The following is a 17653-nucleotide window of genomic DNA, read 5'->3' as shown; positions in this document are numbered from 1 at the left end:
GAATCCATTCATTACAAAAACCCATTTTCAACATGACCTATAAAGAAAAGAGTACCAAGGACCCTTGGGTCCAATGGTATGGCTTCATACCTCCCACATAGGAGACCAAAGTTCGAATCTTGGTGGAAGCAAATTTCAATATCATAGAGGGCCCAAAAAAAATAAAAATAAATAAATAAAGAAAAGAGTAGATAATGTAACAAATAAAAAAAAAACTAAAAATGAAAGTGTAATAATTTGAAAAAATTGGAGTAAATACTTCCATATTTTAGCCTAGGGGCCAGGAGAAAGACGCGTATCGAGTTCTCTAATTACCCGATTGCGCCCTATATGTCAATTACTGTGTTTCTGGAATGTGCACAGTGTTGAACCTGAGCCTGAGCAGCAGAGATGGTGAGTACCTTAGTCCGCTCCTTTGCTTCTTCCATGTCGCAAATTGGGTTTGCTCATCATTCCTCCAATCGTAGTATTCCTGTTCCTATCATAAAATTCAACCATGCCCTCAGCTTTAATTTCCCCCAGCTGTATGCCCGCAAAAAGACTCAGAGATTTTTACTTCAGGGTCAGTCAATTTCTTCTATTTCTATATATCTTTCTCGTACTTTTAATATTCTTCGTTATTATAATTTACCCAGTTTATCTATCTTTATTGGTTTGATTTAGCTGTGTTTTTCATACCTTTTTGAGTTGGGTTTCTTGTATTTTGTTGATTGTGGGTGTTGTTCTTTTGTTTGGTAATTTGGGTCAAGTACACTTGCGTCCATTAAACAAGACTTGGGGTTTTGGGTTTAACTTTATTAAGGAAAAAAAACCGAAATGGAAGTTAGCTATTTTCTGTGGTTGTGATGCAGGATCGAACTATCGTTATTTGCTTTCTTAGGATCATCGCATAGTTTTACTTTACTCTTAACCTTTACAGGTAACCAAAAATATGCTTTTATTGTTATTGTGAGTTAAGTTAGGGCTCTCGTTATCGTTTTTTGTTTCCAGTTTTGAGTTATTTTGAAAACCAAAAACAAAAATATGGAAATTAGAAAAGGTAGTTTCCAGTTTTTAGTTGTCAGTTTTTAATATTGATATGTTTATTATAAGTATCACTAATTTTAAGTTTAATATCCATATATATATCATGACTTTATATTCATAAAACCAAAAACTGAAAACTTACCGTGATGGGGAACAGACCCTAGTTAGTTAAAGTAGCTTAATTGAATAAAGGTCCGAAAATCAGCTTGTAATTCATTTACTTAGCCTCCAAGTAGATTAGTTGTCATGAGTTGTATTAAGGATGGAGTGGCCATGTGTCTTTTAAGGGTTCATGGAAAGATTTGTATATCTTTCCATAATTCTATACTTTCCTTATTTTGTGTTAGATTCTAGGTTAGTTTTAAGGAAAATTTCCGCTTTGTCTCTTGTAATTCGACCACGTTGATGCTTGGGAGAGCAAAAATTTTCTTGCTCATGCATCCTCTATACATACACGCCTAGCCTCCAGAAAAGCTAGAATTTATTTTGATAATTGTGAGCGTTGCTTATTTCGGTTGCTAGCCAAAACCAATACTTGTTTCGACTTGTATTCGTCTTCTAATTATGATTAGGAAGAGACCCTCTAATTCTTGCAAGAATTAGAGTATTATTTTTGTTTTCACTTCTTATTTTCAGTTTTCCTTCATAAAAAAAACATAAAAATGTCACGAGATTCTAGAGCAACCATTGTGAATTTTTTGGACTAAGATTCACATCAACGTGGTATCAGAGGGCGCATGGAAGTTTGGATCGTGCTGAAATATTATACGGTGAAAGTAGACATATTAAAGTTTGTTGTGTTAAAATTTTGTGTGAATCAAAGCTATGACGAAGTCACAACAACCAGAAACATTTGCATAAATATTCTCGCAGATTCAATCAGTTGTAAGGTAAACTTTGGGTAACTCGTTCTCCTAGCATGTAACGAAATTTTGAGTGTTTCTGGGCTTCAAATTGGACTGCATTATGTCTAGTTTCATACATTCAGAATTTTTGAAGATCGTTTGCTAATGAACATGTTTTGAACAGTTGGTCAAAACTGAGCTATTCTGGACCAGTTTTCAAAGAATTGAAACTGGGAAGAATTGGCTTGGTATTTTTGAGTGAAATTTTAGTCGAGTGTTCCACACACACATAGGACTACTTGCTCACAAAATTTCATAATATTTTGAGTAGTTTTGAGTGAATTTCGAAGCCTGAACTTTCAACAGAATATCTGGGAAGTTTTGTCATTTAACGAAATTTTGCTCTTATGATGGATTTGGTATGCAATGATGTATCAACTTCCTTTCAAGAAGCTTATCATAAATTAAGATCTTAGATACCCACCAACCCTTGAAGAAAGATTGACAATGTAATACCCCAAAATCCATACATGTCTAAACTACTTTGCATCGACTTTGAGAGTGTTACCGCCGCGGTGAAACACAAGGCTTATTTAAATTAAAAATTAACTTACTTTTTATTATAAAAACTAAATTGCAGCGGAAATAAAATGTTAACAAAACTCGGGAATCACTATTGTCCCTTTTTTATTTAAAACCATTAACTAATAAATCATAAACAAACTTTAGAAGGTTCAACCAAATCACTATAAAAGGTTATAGACCAAATAGTATCCCCGTATGCCCGAACTCATGCAGCATCATCAGCATACCTAATCTCATCTCCATTGAATATCAATGGTTCATCACACGTCAACAAACAAACACTATGTTGAGTACGTACTTAAACAGTTAAATAATACACTAAGTATAAGGAAAATAATAAGAATCATTACTAGACATAATACTACGTGAGTTAATATTTCATTACTTTTATAATTTAATTGGCAACGAACGGGCACCGTCATCTTTCTAGAATCATACGGGTTATTTAATCCTTAATAGATAACTTGTCTATTAGATCGAATATAAATGCGGTTTCGTTTCGCTTCACAACCATCACCTTAGTAATGCATACCCCCAATATCGTACGGAACCTTCTGCCTACTTGAGTTATCAAAATTTATAAGGACACTATTGTCAACTGTATTCTTTATATTTTCTTACTTACAAAATTGATTTCCAAAAATACGGAGTATTAAATATACGACGTCAAAAGGGTAAAGTGGAGATTGAGATGTTGTTTTAACAACGAAAAGGAAAAAACATGAGGAAAACTCTAAAGGTCTAATTCTTATTGATGATGAAATCACGGAATAGGTGTTAAAATTTCTTCTTGATGTTGAAGAAGAAAAGATTGAATCTTTTGATCTTGGAGGTTCCAATCATTCAAGAACAATTACATATCTTATATTTTCCATCTGATTAAAGTTAGATAAAGTATTGCAGAAACTAGTTAAAGTTATATTCATACGAATGTAAGTTTTGGAGACATAGGGTTGTTTGATCAAGGTCGCGTGAGTCGTTGTTAAATCTTTGATCTACTGTAGTTGGTGATCTTATTGGTGTCCATTCGTCTTATATAGATGATCTCTTGGTGGTTTGTTGTACATGGCAAGAACTTGAGGTTAAGTTTTTTTTTTATTAGGAGGAGAATGATGCAAGATCGAACCATCGTTATTTGCTTTCTTAGGGTCGTTGCATGGTTTTACTTTACTCTTAAAGTGAAGGTTGTACACGTAACTAAAAATATGTCTTCTATTGTTATTGTTAGTTAAGTTAGTTCGTTAAAGTAGCGTAATTGAATAAGGGTCCAAAAATCAGCTTGTAATTCATTTACTTAGGCTCCAAGTAGATAAGCTGTTCTGAGTTTTATTAAGGATGGAGTGGCCGTGTGTTTTTTAAGGGTTTTTAATGCGATTTGCAAATCTTTCCATTAATTCTAGACTCCCCTTATTTTGTTCTAGATTCTAGGCTAGTTTCAAGGGAAACTTTCCTATCATTTTTCTTGTAATTCGGCCATGTTGATGCTTGGGGGAGCAATTATTTTCTTGCTCATCTTCTATATATAATACATGCCTAATCTCCTAAAGAGCTAGAGTTGGTTTTGATAATTGTGAGCATTAGCTTAATTCGGTTGTTAACCCAAACCAATACTTGTTGCGACTTGTATTCATCTTCCAATTGCTGTTAGGAAGAGACATTCTTTTTCTTTCGGGAATTCAGAGTATGATCCTTGTTTTCACTTCTTATTTTCAGTTTCCTTCACAAAAGAAACATAAAAACGTCACTTAGATTCTAATTTTTCGGACTAAGATTCACATCACGCTGTTTTCTTGGAATTCAAGAGGGAATATCCTTTTGTGATTTTAAGACAGTGACAAGTACATAATTGGGCCCGTAGACACAGGCCTACACCGGAGGAGAGAGTGACCACACACAAACCTAGATGAGGTTCCATCCTAAAACCAATTGGCAATAAGAGGAGTAGCCTATTAAACTTATATGTGGGCAAGCTCACTTGTGAGTTAACACTTTAACACTCCCCCTCACATTCGAGCTCATTACACCCCTACATGGGGTAAACACTATTGTTGGGCTACATGCTTCAAAAAAATTTCTGGGCCCTCCATACATGGGAACAACAATGGGTCATGATTGTCTAGATACCATGACAAATATTGAAATACATCATTGGGCCTATACACATGCCCACACCGGAAGAGACAATGACGAGAGACAAGCGTAGATGAGGTTCCATCCTAAAACCAAATGACGATAGAAGGAGTGACGCATTAAACTTATATGTTAGTCATCCTCTCTCTTTTTCTTCAATGTTGGACTAGCTCACATGTGGGTTAACACCTTAACAAACAAATCACTATCACTATTTTTGCTTTTCTAGTTTAAGTGTTTCGTAGGTTTCTTTCAAATTATATTGCTAGCTTTTTCTATAAATGAAACAAGTTGTAGTTTGCGAAATCTTACAATGTTCATGGCTGGTTATAGAAATTTGCATCCCTTTCGTGAGGATAGGGGAGCTTATGAGCTATTGGCTCATTTGTATAGGGTGATAAATTTAAAGGAAGAGTAATGAAGATTATGTGGAAATTCACATGCACGTTCCAATTCTCAAGCGAGCTTCGATCTACTGGGTTGTACTTTTCGAGGACAATCATTCATTGATTTTCATTACCACCTATTACATTCTAGAGATATGAGTCAAAAGTGATAGGATGATTAAAGAAAGATAAATTAATGTTTTATAATGGAGATGTTTGATGTAAAAAGTTACACAACCTTCACAAACAAGAAATCACTACCATTGTTTTTTTTTTCTTTTCTTCCTTTGCAGTATGCAAGCTAAGTGAGCCCACTTTTGTTCTTGGGGCGTTGTTTCACATAGAGTTTAAATTAATTACCTATTAATTATTTTTCTCATTGGGAGATGGTGTTTCGGTTTCGCCTTTGGCAGTAAGGTCAATAGCTACTCCAGTTGAAACCACAGCTGGATTTGATGAAATGGCCTCAGGGACCAAGAGGAAGTATTACATGCTAGGTGGGAAGGGAGGTGTAGGGAAAACAAGTTGTGCAGCATCACTAGCTGTGAAGTTTGCTAACAGTGGCCATCCTACCTTGGTGGTTTCAACTGATCCAGCTCATTCATTAAGTGATTCTTTTGCACAGGTTTGCTACTCTGCCTCTTTGACATATTACATTTTGATGCAAATATCTGGTTATTCTTCACTGAGCTATGTTCTACTTGGATCTATGTTTTTTTATGTTCTTAGGACTTGACTGGAGGATCATTGGTGCCTGTTGAAGGGCCTGAGTCTCCACTATTTGCTCTTGAGGTATATGTTACTGCCGTACTTATATTGCGACTGATTGTTTTTAATGTGATTGTTATACTGTGTGTATGATTCTAGTTGTTACCTTAAAAACATTTGCAGTGGATACGCACTTAGAAATTTAATTTGTTTAGCATATAACAGATCAACCCAGAAAAGGCAAGGGACGATTTCCGTAGCTTGAGTAAGGAAAATGGAGGAACTGGAGTAAAAGATTTCATGGACGGCATGGGACTTGGCATGCTTGCAGACCAGGTAGATTTCATTATATTACCTGTCGCAGGGAGCTATCAACCTTGCGTCTTGTCCTTCTATTTTTGCCGTGCAATGAATTGACATTACTATATAGGGTGTTTCCAGTACTATTAGTCGTTTTTTCATTTGCCAGGCTGGCTTTGACCTGCTGTGTTTATTTTGATTAACAAAGCTAGGGGAGTTGAAGCTCGGGGAGCTTTTAGACACACCACCACCTGGCTTAGACGAAGCTCTGGCAATATCCAAGGTATGAGTTTTCTACCTGTTCTTCGTAATGACTTTTGGTATTATTCCCGTTCACGAGTGTTGATATATTTTAATAAAGTCTTACTGAAGGTTATATTGTTTCTCTAGGTGATGCAATTCCTAGAATCTCAAGAATATAGTATGTTCACCCGAATAGTTTTTGACACTGCTCCAACGGTGAGATATTGTACCATTTTTAACTTAAATTCTATTTCAATATTTTGATTTAGAGAGTAAATGAAGTCAGCTTAGTCTATAGTGTAACGTAAATTCAGTTTGTATAAGTACAATTAAAAACTGTGTGGATCACCAAAATTAGAGGGATGACAATGTCCGAAACCTTGACTAGTCTAGACTAGGAGAGTGGCGGACATACCTGAAAATTAGTTAACATAAGAACAGTTTATTCACAAATTTCTTTTGAAAAGACGCTTATATCTTCTGAATTGTTTTAGATAACGTTTGAGGATTCATCGCCAAAGTTTAATATGTTTGCTACCGAAGCTGAAAGTAAGTCATTGCCCTCATATCTCTTCTTTTCCAAAATATTTGCAACATAGGGGTAGGCACAAACCACAATGTTTAAGGATCCATGTGATAAAAGAGAGATAGAGAGACAAAAACAAGGATCCATATGATGAAGATGGAGATAGAGAGAACAGGTAATGTTGCAACTATTTTGAAACTTCTAGAAAAGGGAAGTGTTACACTTATATCGGAACCAAGGAAGAAAACTGGTGATGCTTTCTTGTTTGTGGTAATAGATGTGATGAAGTGGAAGGGAGCATTGTTGTTAAAATCCCGATCCAGATCTTACGATTCTACGATTTTACGATCCTGGAGGACCTCACCGATCCCGATCCTACGTAGAATCTTAATTTTATAGGATCTTTTGATCCTGCCCAACCAAAAACAATCACATGGTAGAATCTTAACACGATTCTACGATCCTACGACTCTACGATCCGATCCTATCGTATAAAAATCATAAAGTAATTTCACATATTATATTTCTCCTATTAGATTTTGGTCGCATGTTACTTCAATCTTATACTATTGAAAAACTATCATCATTTGCTAATTAAAAAGTTCATTATTACTATGTGTAAATTTTTAACATGATGTTCTCACCATATTTTAGTATAATTATCTCTATTTCACCGAATCGTAGGATCTTACGATCCTACGATTCGATCCCACCGATTCGATTCTACCAACCCCTACGATCCAAAGTAGGATCCCGATCCTGATAACATTGGAAGGGAGTTCTAAGATATGAATGCAATGTCGCAGTTGGCGTGGGGCAATTTTAAAGAAAATCACAATAGTGGATTTTTTATTTCAACTTTTTTTATTCTTTTTAACATAATATTACCAAACTTATCATATTGGCCATATTTGGCAATTGACGGATAGCTAATAGCTGTTAGCTGATTTAACTAGCTAATTGCTGTTTGTATAAAGGTGCTTGGTAAGTAGCTGATAGTTGATTGCTTCATTATTGTAAAATGACCATAGGATGTGCTACATCATGTGCACAATAGTGGATTTTGATTTCAACTTTTTTTTATTCTTTTTAACATAATATTACCAAACTTATCATATTGGCCATATTTGGCAATTAACGGATAACTAATAGCTGTTAGCGGATTGTATTAGTTGATTTAACTAGCTAATTGCCGTTTGTATAAAGGTGTTTGGTAAGTAGCTGATAGTTGATTGCTACATTATTGTGTAAAATGACCAATAAGGACATGTGCATAATCTAGTGTTGTACCTTTTATTATTTATTAATGTAATTTTTATCAAGTTGAGGACATAAATGTAATTGGTCTATTCATTCTCAAACCTCTAATGTCAATAAGCTCATGTTAGAAGATTTGACTAGTCAATCCGCTTATTTGAGTGTTTGATTAAAAGAGGTTTGAATTTGATTGTTGAGCTGAAAAAGCTCTTTTAGAAAAATTTGGGGGGAGGAGCTTTTTGACATTAGAGGTTTGGGAATGAGTGGAGCAAAATACATTTATGTCGTAAAGTTGTTAAATATTACATTAATAAATAATAAATGGTACAACAATAAATTATGCACATGTCCTTATTAGTCATTTAACACAATAATGTAGCAATTAACTATCAACTACTTACCAAACATCTTTATACAAACAACTAATACATTAGCTATCCGCTAATTGTCAAACAGGGCCTAAGTCATACGTTGCCCAACTTGAAAGCGCATATCAAATTCTTCTCGCTTCTTCGTGTGCATATTGTTTTTCTAGTTGGAGTAAATGTTTTCCCTTTCTCTTTATTGGCCAATTCTGACAATTGACAAACGTAATGGAAAAAATAGCGTTCTAATGTGGCAAGTTGCATTGCAGCAAGAAGACCTTGAATTTTATCTTGGTGTTAGGTAATGACATTTTGCGAAACGGCAAATTCAAAATTCGTATAATAATGGCCGTTACGTAATTACATTGCTAAGTTTAAATTCCATGTTTGAAACTGACGAAATGTTATTCAATGACCTATATTTTTAATTCCATTTTGCTTTTTTTTTTGTTTGTATCAGGGTCACACGTTGCGACTCTTATCATTGCCAGATTTTTTAGATGCCTCTATTGGTAAGATACTAAAGGTATGTTACTAATTCATTTATCAGTATTTCATTGGAAAGTATTGACACCACCAATGCTGGCACAAATTGTCTGACTTAAGTTATACAATTCATCTGGTCTCCAGTAGGATATAATTGTTGTCTGTCTAGTGTCTATTATATTCTTTTTATTTCACTTGTGTGTTTGGCCTAGGTCTTCAAAGCTTCACTTTGCTAGATAAAAGTTATGGAACACAGACTGTAAATGAAAATTGTGAACACTAGACCTCTCTGTTAAGATATGCATGTAAACTTACTCTCTTCCTACTTATTACAAGTATGAAATTTTTTTTTTTTAAGGAGAAATTTCATTAATTGAAGGCCAAACGGCATCTACAATAGATATTAAAGAAAAACAAGATACAATCAAACAAGGTTAAATCAAATTCGTCTTTGAAAAAACTACAATGAACGATTGAGCAATACACGCAACCCCCTTGTATTTGCTGAAATCAAACAACTATTGATGAGGAAGTCTATCGTTCTGACATAGTTTGGGAAGAACAATCTTGATCGAGCCATGTTTACCGCATCCGAGATTCCAATACCTTCATGTTGAGTCTCGAACTTCAACCAATGAGAACAATTTCTCATACCCAAAAACAACAAAACCATACTCAGAACTCCCATAGGGAAGAAGGAGATCTCCACAACAGAGAGTACAAAAAAAAATCCTATAAAGAGATACTAATTTATTCAACAAAAATAAAAACTGAAAATAAAAGAGGAATAGGGGCTTACCATGGATGAAAACATCCATGGCAGCCCCCTAACTGATGAAGAAAGGGTAAGGGAGGCTAGGCTTTAGAGAGAAAAAGAGAGAGAGGGGGAAGGGAGCTGCTATTACAAGCACAAAAGTTTAACTCTGTATAAGTTCAACTTGTAATGTAGGTTTTGCAGCTGGGTGTCTGCTGATTAGATAATATGCTGATGCCCAATGTTTTATGTTCTGTCTCTATAGATTGAGAGGAAACAAATTTTGCTTTCCATAGCAAATATCATGTGCTAAGGAGGGAATCTAGAGTGATGGACTTTGTGTTTTACTAGTATTTTTTTTTTCTGTTATGGGAATTGACTGAACTGAAGCTGCTCAGGATATGCCTTTTTTCCGTATCTTGATTTCTTTTATTTAATGAAATGTTTCTCTCAACTTTATATTTTACTTCCAAATTTTCCTTTTCTTGGTATATTGCCTGATTTTTCTTCTCTCATTTAGTTAAGATCTTCATACATATTAATGACTCTTAATTTCATGTTTAGCTTGCTTGTAGTATGACAAGTGGAAGCAAGTTTACCAATTATAAGAGATTTTTGGGACTCCACGTTATGTTTAGTTCATTGTCAGCATACTGTCATCTGTACCTGAGGGTGATGCAGCATTCAGGCTTAAGCCAAAATTTATGAGGAATCGCTAACGCTTGATAAAGTGAATAAGCTGGTGGAGCACCATGATCTGAAAGCGATGTAGATTTGTTATTGATGCTCTATTGTCAATTTCTTATAAGAATGTTATTTTTAGTGTTTCTAACCTGTAAAAGTACTTGAACAAAGTAAAGTATCAGTATGGGATCAAGGTTCAATAGGTACACCTGTGATTAGAAACAGGTTAGAAAGATCAATTTTGGGAGGGGATACAACAAAGTTTTGGTTCACTTTTGGTCATTTTGGCAGCTACAGAGCCCTGCATCCCAGGGAAGAAAAACTCGCCCGTTCCGTTCTAGAACGGGCGCTCTGTAACGGGTTTGAGAGTTGCCGTTTCGAGAAAACCCGTTCTAGAACGGTGCAAGGAAATTCACACCAAACTCGGCCGTTCTGCCGTTACGTAACGGATTCGCGGTGTTCTAGAACGTTTTCTTGGCCGCTTTGTGTAAAAACGTGAGGGAGAGAAGGAAATATGAGAACAAAAGCATAAATCTGACTTAAATTTCTCAAATTAAACCTTACCTGGCTTCTTTAAACTCTAATTCGACACAAACCCCTCAAGTAATTGCATTGAATTACTTCAGATTGCAGTCTAAAATGGAAACCCTAATTTTATAGAAAACCCTAATTTTATAGAAAACCCTAATTGCCTGTGGGAGGTAAATGACATCCCCTACCTCGCCGGTCACACCAAGCAATGTCTTTGACATACCTGCGGCTGCCGGTGGACGGCGGTAGTCGTTGAAGCAGGTTAGTGATCTATTTCGCTCTTTGTCGATCTGATTCTTCCTCTTCTTTTCTCTCTCTTCTTATTTCTTCTCTTTTTCTTTTTATTCCTGTGACTGCCAGACTCACGTGAGAATTGAGATAAAATATCTCTTTCTCTGTCTTCTTTTCTTCCCTTTTTTATTTTTTATTCTCTTTTCTTTTTGTTCTCTTTTTCCTTTTATTCCCAGCCTCAGTCACACATTTACTATTTTTTAATTGCACTATTCTTTTTGGTAGTGGTTGTCTTCCATTTTACTTATACATGAGCTCTTGTAAAGGATTGTATGCTCAAATATCATCAAAAGTACCCCCAAAGAGTGTATTTAAAACTGTTTTGGACATGATATAGTATAAAAATAAAATATAAGAAAAACAAAGTTAAAACAAAGCTTGTGTGAATTTTTTAAAAAAATTCACGCCGCGACGGCCGCGAAACGTTCTATTCCCCCGTTACAGTCCGTTCCCGCGAAAACGCGACCGTTCCCGCGAACGCGACCGCGACCGCGATTTTTTTCCCTGGTGCATCCGCATCGTTGTTGCAGCTCGAGTTGACGAATTGGAAAAGTTGAGATTCAACTTAATAATATTGACCAGGTGTGATATTAAACTGGGTCAGTACTCCAGTTATTGTTCAAAGTAGGACATAGATGCTGACAGCCATGGCCTGTACTTTGAACTGCAGTGACATCAGATAGCAAGAACCATTCTGGTTGATTCGGAGTCAAGAGATCTGAGATGAGAACTGGGGGTTTTTCCTTTTATTTTTTTAAGGGTGGGGGGAGGATGGGAGGGTCGAGGAAGTGTTGAAGGACTGTGGTTCAGTATGAGAGATACAGGCATTGCCACTGCTTACTATAGCAGCCTTATACTAGTTACTGACAAATATGATAAATAGTCATCTGAGAGCAAGTCTAGCGAGCTGATGAACGAGTTGGGCAATTATCTCCTGCACCTTGTTCAACAACGAGGTCAACGCTGAATGGGATTTTCTAGCATGTTTGTTGGTGATCTGTCAATTACTGATAATTTGGCTGGGGGTGGTAGTGGAAGTTCAGTGGGTGATGTTGATAATGTGACACGGACAATTTAAGAGGGGAAGAGTGCTTTGATGAGTCCCTATGATATATTATAAGCTTGTTGTCCTTGCTTTTCTTTCTTTTATAAGATGTGTTAAACCATTTGTGTTCTTATTGTTTCAATAATGAGTATACCAATTAAGTTGTAGTAAAAGGATCTAGGTGTGGTTAGGTTGAGTAAAATGAACAAAGATGGAGGTCCTGTTGTAGAAGACACCTCTGTTAAATTAAGTATATGATACTTTCAAGTTCTCTGTGTTGAATTTTTATGATCGTTCTGAAATTAGTTGTGAATTATGATGATTACAAACACAATGATACGTTTTTTTTTTTTGCTTCAACTTTTTTTATTTCATAAAGTCGACATGAAATTCGGATATGTTATATATTCTATGTATGAACATTCTGGGCTCACAAAATCATTCTTATTATGGCAACGACACCTTGCAAAATCGCTTTGTAGGGATCAAGCTTTTGAGTAACTAACTTAGAAAGTAGAAAACAAAAGGTCAACCATGTGAAGGGCAACTATGTGTCTTGAACATAAAGCTGAAGCAGAAAATGCCATGTTTTTGCAGGGCTTCTAAATACAGAATTGTTTTCTTTTCCGCAATGTCCTCCCCTCCCCCTCTGTCTTGGTTCTCTCTACATAGCTCTTTCTTTCCCTCTTAATGCTTTGTGCCTCTCTTATGCAGCTAAGGCAAAAAATTACATCCGCTACTTCAGCGCTTAAATCTGTTTTTGGGAAAGAACAACCACCACAACAGGATGCTGTAAGCTCGACCTTTTTTGTTCTCAGCTGCCATTTTTACAACCTACTTACGCAAAGTCATATTTAGGTGCATTAGCTTTTTTTTTTTCAGGCTGGCAAACTGGATAAACTACGGGAAAGAATGGTGCAAGTGCGAGAGCTATTTCGGGATACAGAGTCAACAGAGTTTGTCATAGTTACTATACCGACGGTAATAGGGATATTACTTTACAGGCAGAGTGACAGTTATAAATAGGATTTGGATTTATTTTCGAAGTAAAACATTTTTTTGTTAGTTTCAAACTCACTTTTCCTAGAAGAATCTTTCATTTTACCAGCAAAATCATCTTCTCCAGTGACCTACTATCCTTGGTCACACAATTGGAAAAATCGGCTACCCCTTATCTCTATCTCCTCTCTGAAAATCCCTCCTGTACATTTGAGAAATTCTTTGAATATTGTCAAATCTTGCTGCTCCGAATTCTGTAGATTTGATAACTTCTTTGAATATTGTCAAATCTTGCTACTCCGAATTCTGTAGATTCGAAAACTTCTTTGAATATTGTCTAATCTTGCTGCTCCGAATTCTGTAGATTCGAGAACTTCTTTGAATATTGTCAAATCTTGCTGCTCCGAATTTCTGCTGTCGCTGCCCATTTTACTGGAATCTCTTGCAGTCTTTTCCCTAGGCGTCTTTTTCCGGCCAAGTGTTCTCTATTGCTGCTTTTGACCTCCTTTCTGCTCTCTTCCACCATTTCTCTTTATGTGGTTTGACTATCATTTGTTAATATGTGGCAGTTCTCAGACCGTGTTTCCCATTATTGATTCTATTTCTTTGCTTGGTTGAGTATTTGTGTATTGACAGACCTATGTGTGCTCCCTCCATACTTTTTTCTCTTTTTCCTAAATGAAAATCTCCTCTTTGGGAAATTTTGTTTCCCTGTTATCTTGTTTCAACATTTCCATCTCCTGCTTTCATCTGCCTGTGACATAATCCGTCTTTGTCGTATTTGTTTGTTTTAATATTTATGATACAGACATTAAGTCTGGGGCGACTGATGAGTGGTAAGTAAAGAATGTAACCTGTAGGAATCTTGTGCTACAGTATTTGAGCAGTGCAGCTTGTAACCCTTATAGCTATTCTTTTGTCAATGTAGGTTATGGCTATCAATGAATCAGCCAGACTCTGTGCTTCTCTGAAGAAGGAAAATGTGCCTGTCAAGAGGCTTATTGTGAATCAGATTCTGCCACCATCAGCATCAGATTGTAAATTCTGTGCAATGAAGAGGAAGGTACCAATGAAAGTTTATCAGTTCTTCTGTTTGTGTTTAACTTTTGAATTTTACCAATGGAGCTAACATCTTGTATTAAAATGAATGGAAGTCTTTTCACCAAACTCACGCTCTATATATAATTTTTAAAAATCTGACAAGTCATAAAATAAAACAACGTCAAGTTTGACACACTCTCAGAATAATCCTAAGTTCGATATGGCCGCCACATGGGTGATCTTTCCCTCACTTCTCCAGTTTTAAATTCCTAAAAGAAACCTCCTCTGTTCATATTGTCCACGCCCTCCACCACTATATATATCACACATGGTAATATAGGGGTTTTTCTAGGGTTTTAAGTCATGAAAGAATAACAGAAGAATAAAGTCCATTCATCATTACTTTACCCATGTAAGTACATAGAATTTTTAGATTTCTTGAGTGTTCATCAAACATGGGATTATTTTTGTTTAGGAAAAAATGACATGCATAATCCCAACTTTCTCCATCTTCGCAAAAGGATCTCAACTTTTGATTGTTCAGTATCAATCCTACTTTCTTGGGAGGACTTTGTAAAGAAATCTGAAGTGTTTACTTTTCTTGTCGTTGTTGAGCCCTATTCGGTCTGTTATACATAAGGAAAACAACACTTCAGGTTAACTTGAAGGTATCCCCAAAACTTGGATATTTTTCTAAATAGTCAAAAGTTGGATGATTTTGAGAAGATGAGTGGAACCTGAGGTGTTTCATGTCAATTTCCTTTAACGTCACGTAAAAACGTAAAACCTCGCCAAATTTGGTGCCATCCCCAAATATTTGCAGCAGCAGTTGTGCTAATAAGTTTCTTTTCTTTTGTGTATTTCTATATACATATGAATCCATGTTCTAACTTGGCAATGTTCGTGTGCAATTTAAAAAATCTCCAGGATCAAACGCGTGCTCTTTATGTGATACAGAGTGACCCTGAACTTGCTCCCTTGACTTTGATCCAAGCACCACTTGTTGATGTCGAGATCAGAGGTGTTCCAGCTCTTAAATTTTTGGGTGACATTGTGTGGAAGTAAAGTTGCACGCCAGAAGTAGAATCACAGAATGATCTCCTCAAGCCTCACATTGGTGACATCTTCTCCATTAGCTAGTGATATCAAATGGGAAAGCTTAATACTTGCATCACATTTAATGCGTGCTAATAGTGATCACTGAACGTTCATTTTAGTTGTCTGCAGGTCCAGCAATTTAAATTTTCAAATGCCAACTTGGAGTTTTATATCATAAACGCCATATAGTCTTCTGTATGCCATAGAAATCTGTCCTGCAACAGTGATGTGAGGTTTTGTTTCATCTTATTGATCTAAAATGTTCTAGTTAATTATAGAAGATAGAACTGAGCAATTCCTTGAGAAAGCTTCTAACTTGTTTGGTCCCACAATATTTGCATACATTTCAGTTTCTTACAAGCGTACCTTATTATTGAGGGTGATTTGAGGGGCTAGATCTGGGTTTGTTCATCCAGTTGGGAATGAATGCAATTTGAAACCTTAATTAGGTAAGAGTGGACATACGAAGAGATCTTTAGTGCTTTTCGACTTGTAGTAAGGAGATATCGCTACACCTACTCACTGGGTAGATGATCATAGAGCATTAAAAGAATATTAATTATATTGAGTTAGATTTCATTATCACAATCCTCAACAAGTCTTTATTTTTTTTGAGGGGTGAATAGGCAAAGTTTTGTTTGTGGTTATTAGGCTTGTTAGCGTTTTGTTTATATCATAGGGAAAGGAGAGTGGTATTACAATGTTTGAAACATAAGCCTACATTAGTTTTAGTTGCAGCGGAGTCCAATACTGTCACAAGACAATTATTTTAAAGTCCTTATATGTGTAAAAAATCGTATACTTTTAACTTTTTTTTTCAATGACTATCTTGACCATAGTTTTCATGAAATAGAGATTTGAAAAATAGATCTTGTGGAGTATCGTTATCAATCTAATGACAGACTAAGTTAATGGCTAATGGCACAGGCCATAGAGTAATCATTATAATGCCATCTCATGAATCCATTATCATGGTGTTCTTTTGAGAAGTGGAGGATGAAGAGGTGCTATAAACTTACTTCCCATGGCAGAAGAGTGCTGGGACGCACGAGCAACATGTGCACACGTCGGTAAAGGAGACACGATGCGAGTCTAGTTTCTGTATTTCGCGGGCAATATGTGCCCTTGGGTACATTGTCTCGAATAATTCTTTTGCCTCCTTTATTAGGTGCCAACTTTACATACTATAGGTTATAAGGAAGAATTCAAAGAAGACCATCCTTGAGAGAGTAACAAATCAGAAATTGCAAGAAAGCCAAAGAGAAAAATGGGGAAATTGAGGAGAGAAAATGAGATAGAAATCCATCCTAGAATAGAAATTAAACAATTCATTTATGAGATGTACAAAGAGACAAATAGATTACATCATATATCATTTTCACGAACCATTACAAACTTAAATATGTTACACTCCACCTTGACCATCTTTTTGATCACAATAACCTTCACAACTGGTTTCACAACTGGGGATACTTGCACCTTCGACTCGTAGGCAATTTGGCATACAATCTTTCGCACAATCTGAAATTGCTTCACTCATGTTGGGGTGATTAGCTAAGATTAATGTAAATGCAAATAACAAACCCACATATTTTATACAAGCCATTTGGTTGCCTTTCATGAGTCGGGCAATTGTTCTTCCAACAAAAAGCTTAGTAATATGTTGGTTAGGGAATAATTTTTATATATAGTTCCAACTAAATTAATGAGGAGATTTATGATCCCTACGTTTTCGATGGTTTAGAGTGAAACTTGCCAAGGGTTAAGATTGGATCTATATTTGGGCTACACAATTCAATGGCAAGCTTTTAATATTGACTAGTGATTTTCCTCCTCTCAAAACATAGATTAGATTGATGAATACGAACTTGTTTTGGACAATGCTTGAAATGAGCAGAGTGATTTAGAAAAATAAAAATTTATTAGGAGTTAATAGACAAAGGAGTATGTGAACCAAGGCTCCGTTTGGTAGGGTGTAAAACGTTTTTTCCGGAAAACTGTTTTCCTCTATTTTCAGTTTTACATCGTTTGTTTGGCAAAAGAATGTAAAATCATTTTTCCTTGGGGTAAAATTACTCTCCAATGATGGAAAACCATTTTCTCTTCAAAATGAAGGGAAACCTGTTTTCCTTATTTCTCTTGTACACTCCTCTTACTACCTCCTTACTTTCCCTTTCATTTCATCATTTTTCTTACATGGAACCAAACAACGGAAAACTAATTCTGGAATTGTGTTTTCCATTGTAAATTATTTTCCATGAAAATCATTTTACACTGAAAATATTTTACGTCCTACCAAACGGAGCTCAAATGTGACCATTTACAATAATATATTACCCTCTCTAAACATTTT

The 17653-nt window shown here is 35.7% G+C and overlaps 1 protein-coding gene across 2 annotated transcripts; it reads left to right on the top strand.

The window, feature by feature from the left end:
* Positions 1 to 278: 278 nt before the first annotated feature.
* Positions 279 to 15660, top strand: LOC104896812 (ATPase GET3B). 2 transcript variants are annotated; one of them, XM_010683605.4, is made up of 11 exons: positions 280 to 562; positions 5386 to 5597; positions 5702 to 5764; positions 5906 to 6016; positions 6189 to 6263; positions 6371 to 6439; positions 8832 to 8897; positions 12877 to 12954; positions 13045 to 13143; positions 14090 to 14224; positions 15130 to 15660. In XM_010683605.4, exons 1-11 carry the CDS (start codon positions 391 to 393, stop codon positions 15265 to 15267), a joined length of 1218 nt encoding a protein of 405 aa, XP_010681907.2. In that variant the 5' UTR covers positions 280 to 390; the 3' UTR covers positions 15268 to 15660. The 2 variants fall into 2 exon arrangements, with proteins under 2 accessions (XP_048503555.1, XP_010681907.2); XM_048647598.2 differs by lacking the exon at positions 6371 to 6439 and having other exon boundaries at positions 279 to 562.
* The last annotated feature ends 1993 nt before the right edge of the window (positions 15661 to 17653 follow it).

This window comes from Beta vulgaris, chromosome 6 (genome assembly GCF_026745355.1).
Source record: "Beta vulgaris subsp. vulgaris cultivar EL10 chromosome 6, EL10.2, whole genome shotgun sequence".
Lineage (NCBI taxonomy): Eukaryota > Viridiplantae > Streptophyta > Magnoliopsida > Caryophyllales > Amaranthaceae > Beta > Beta vulgaris.
Note: the sequence above shows the minus strand (reverse complement) of the source record. Positions and strands in the feature narration are given on the sequence as shown.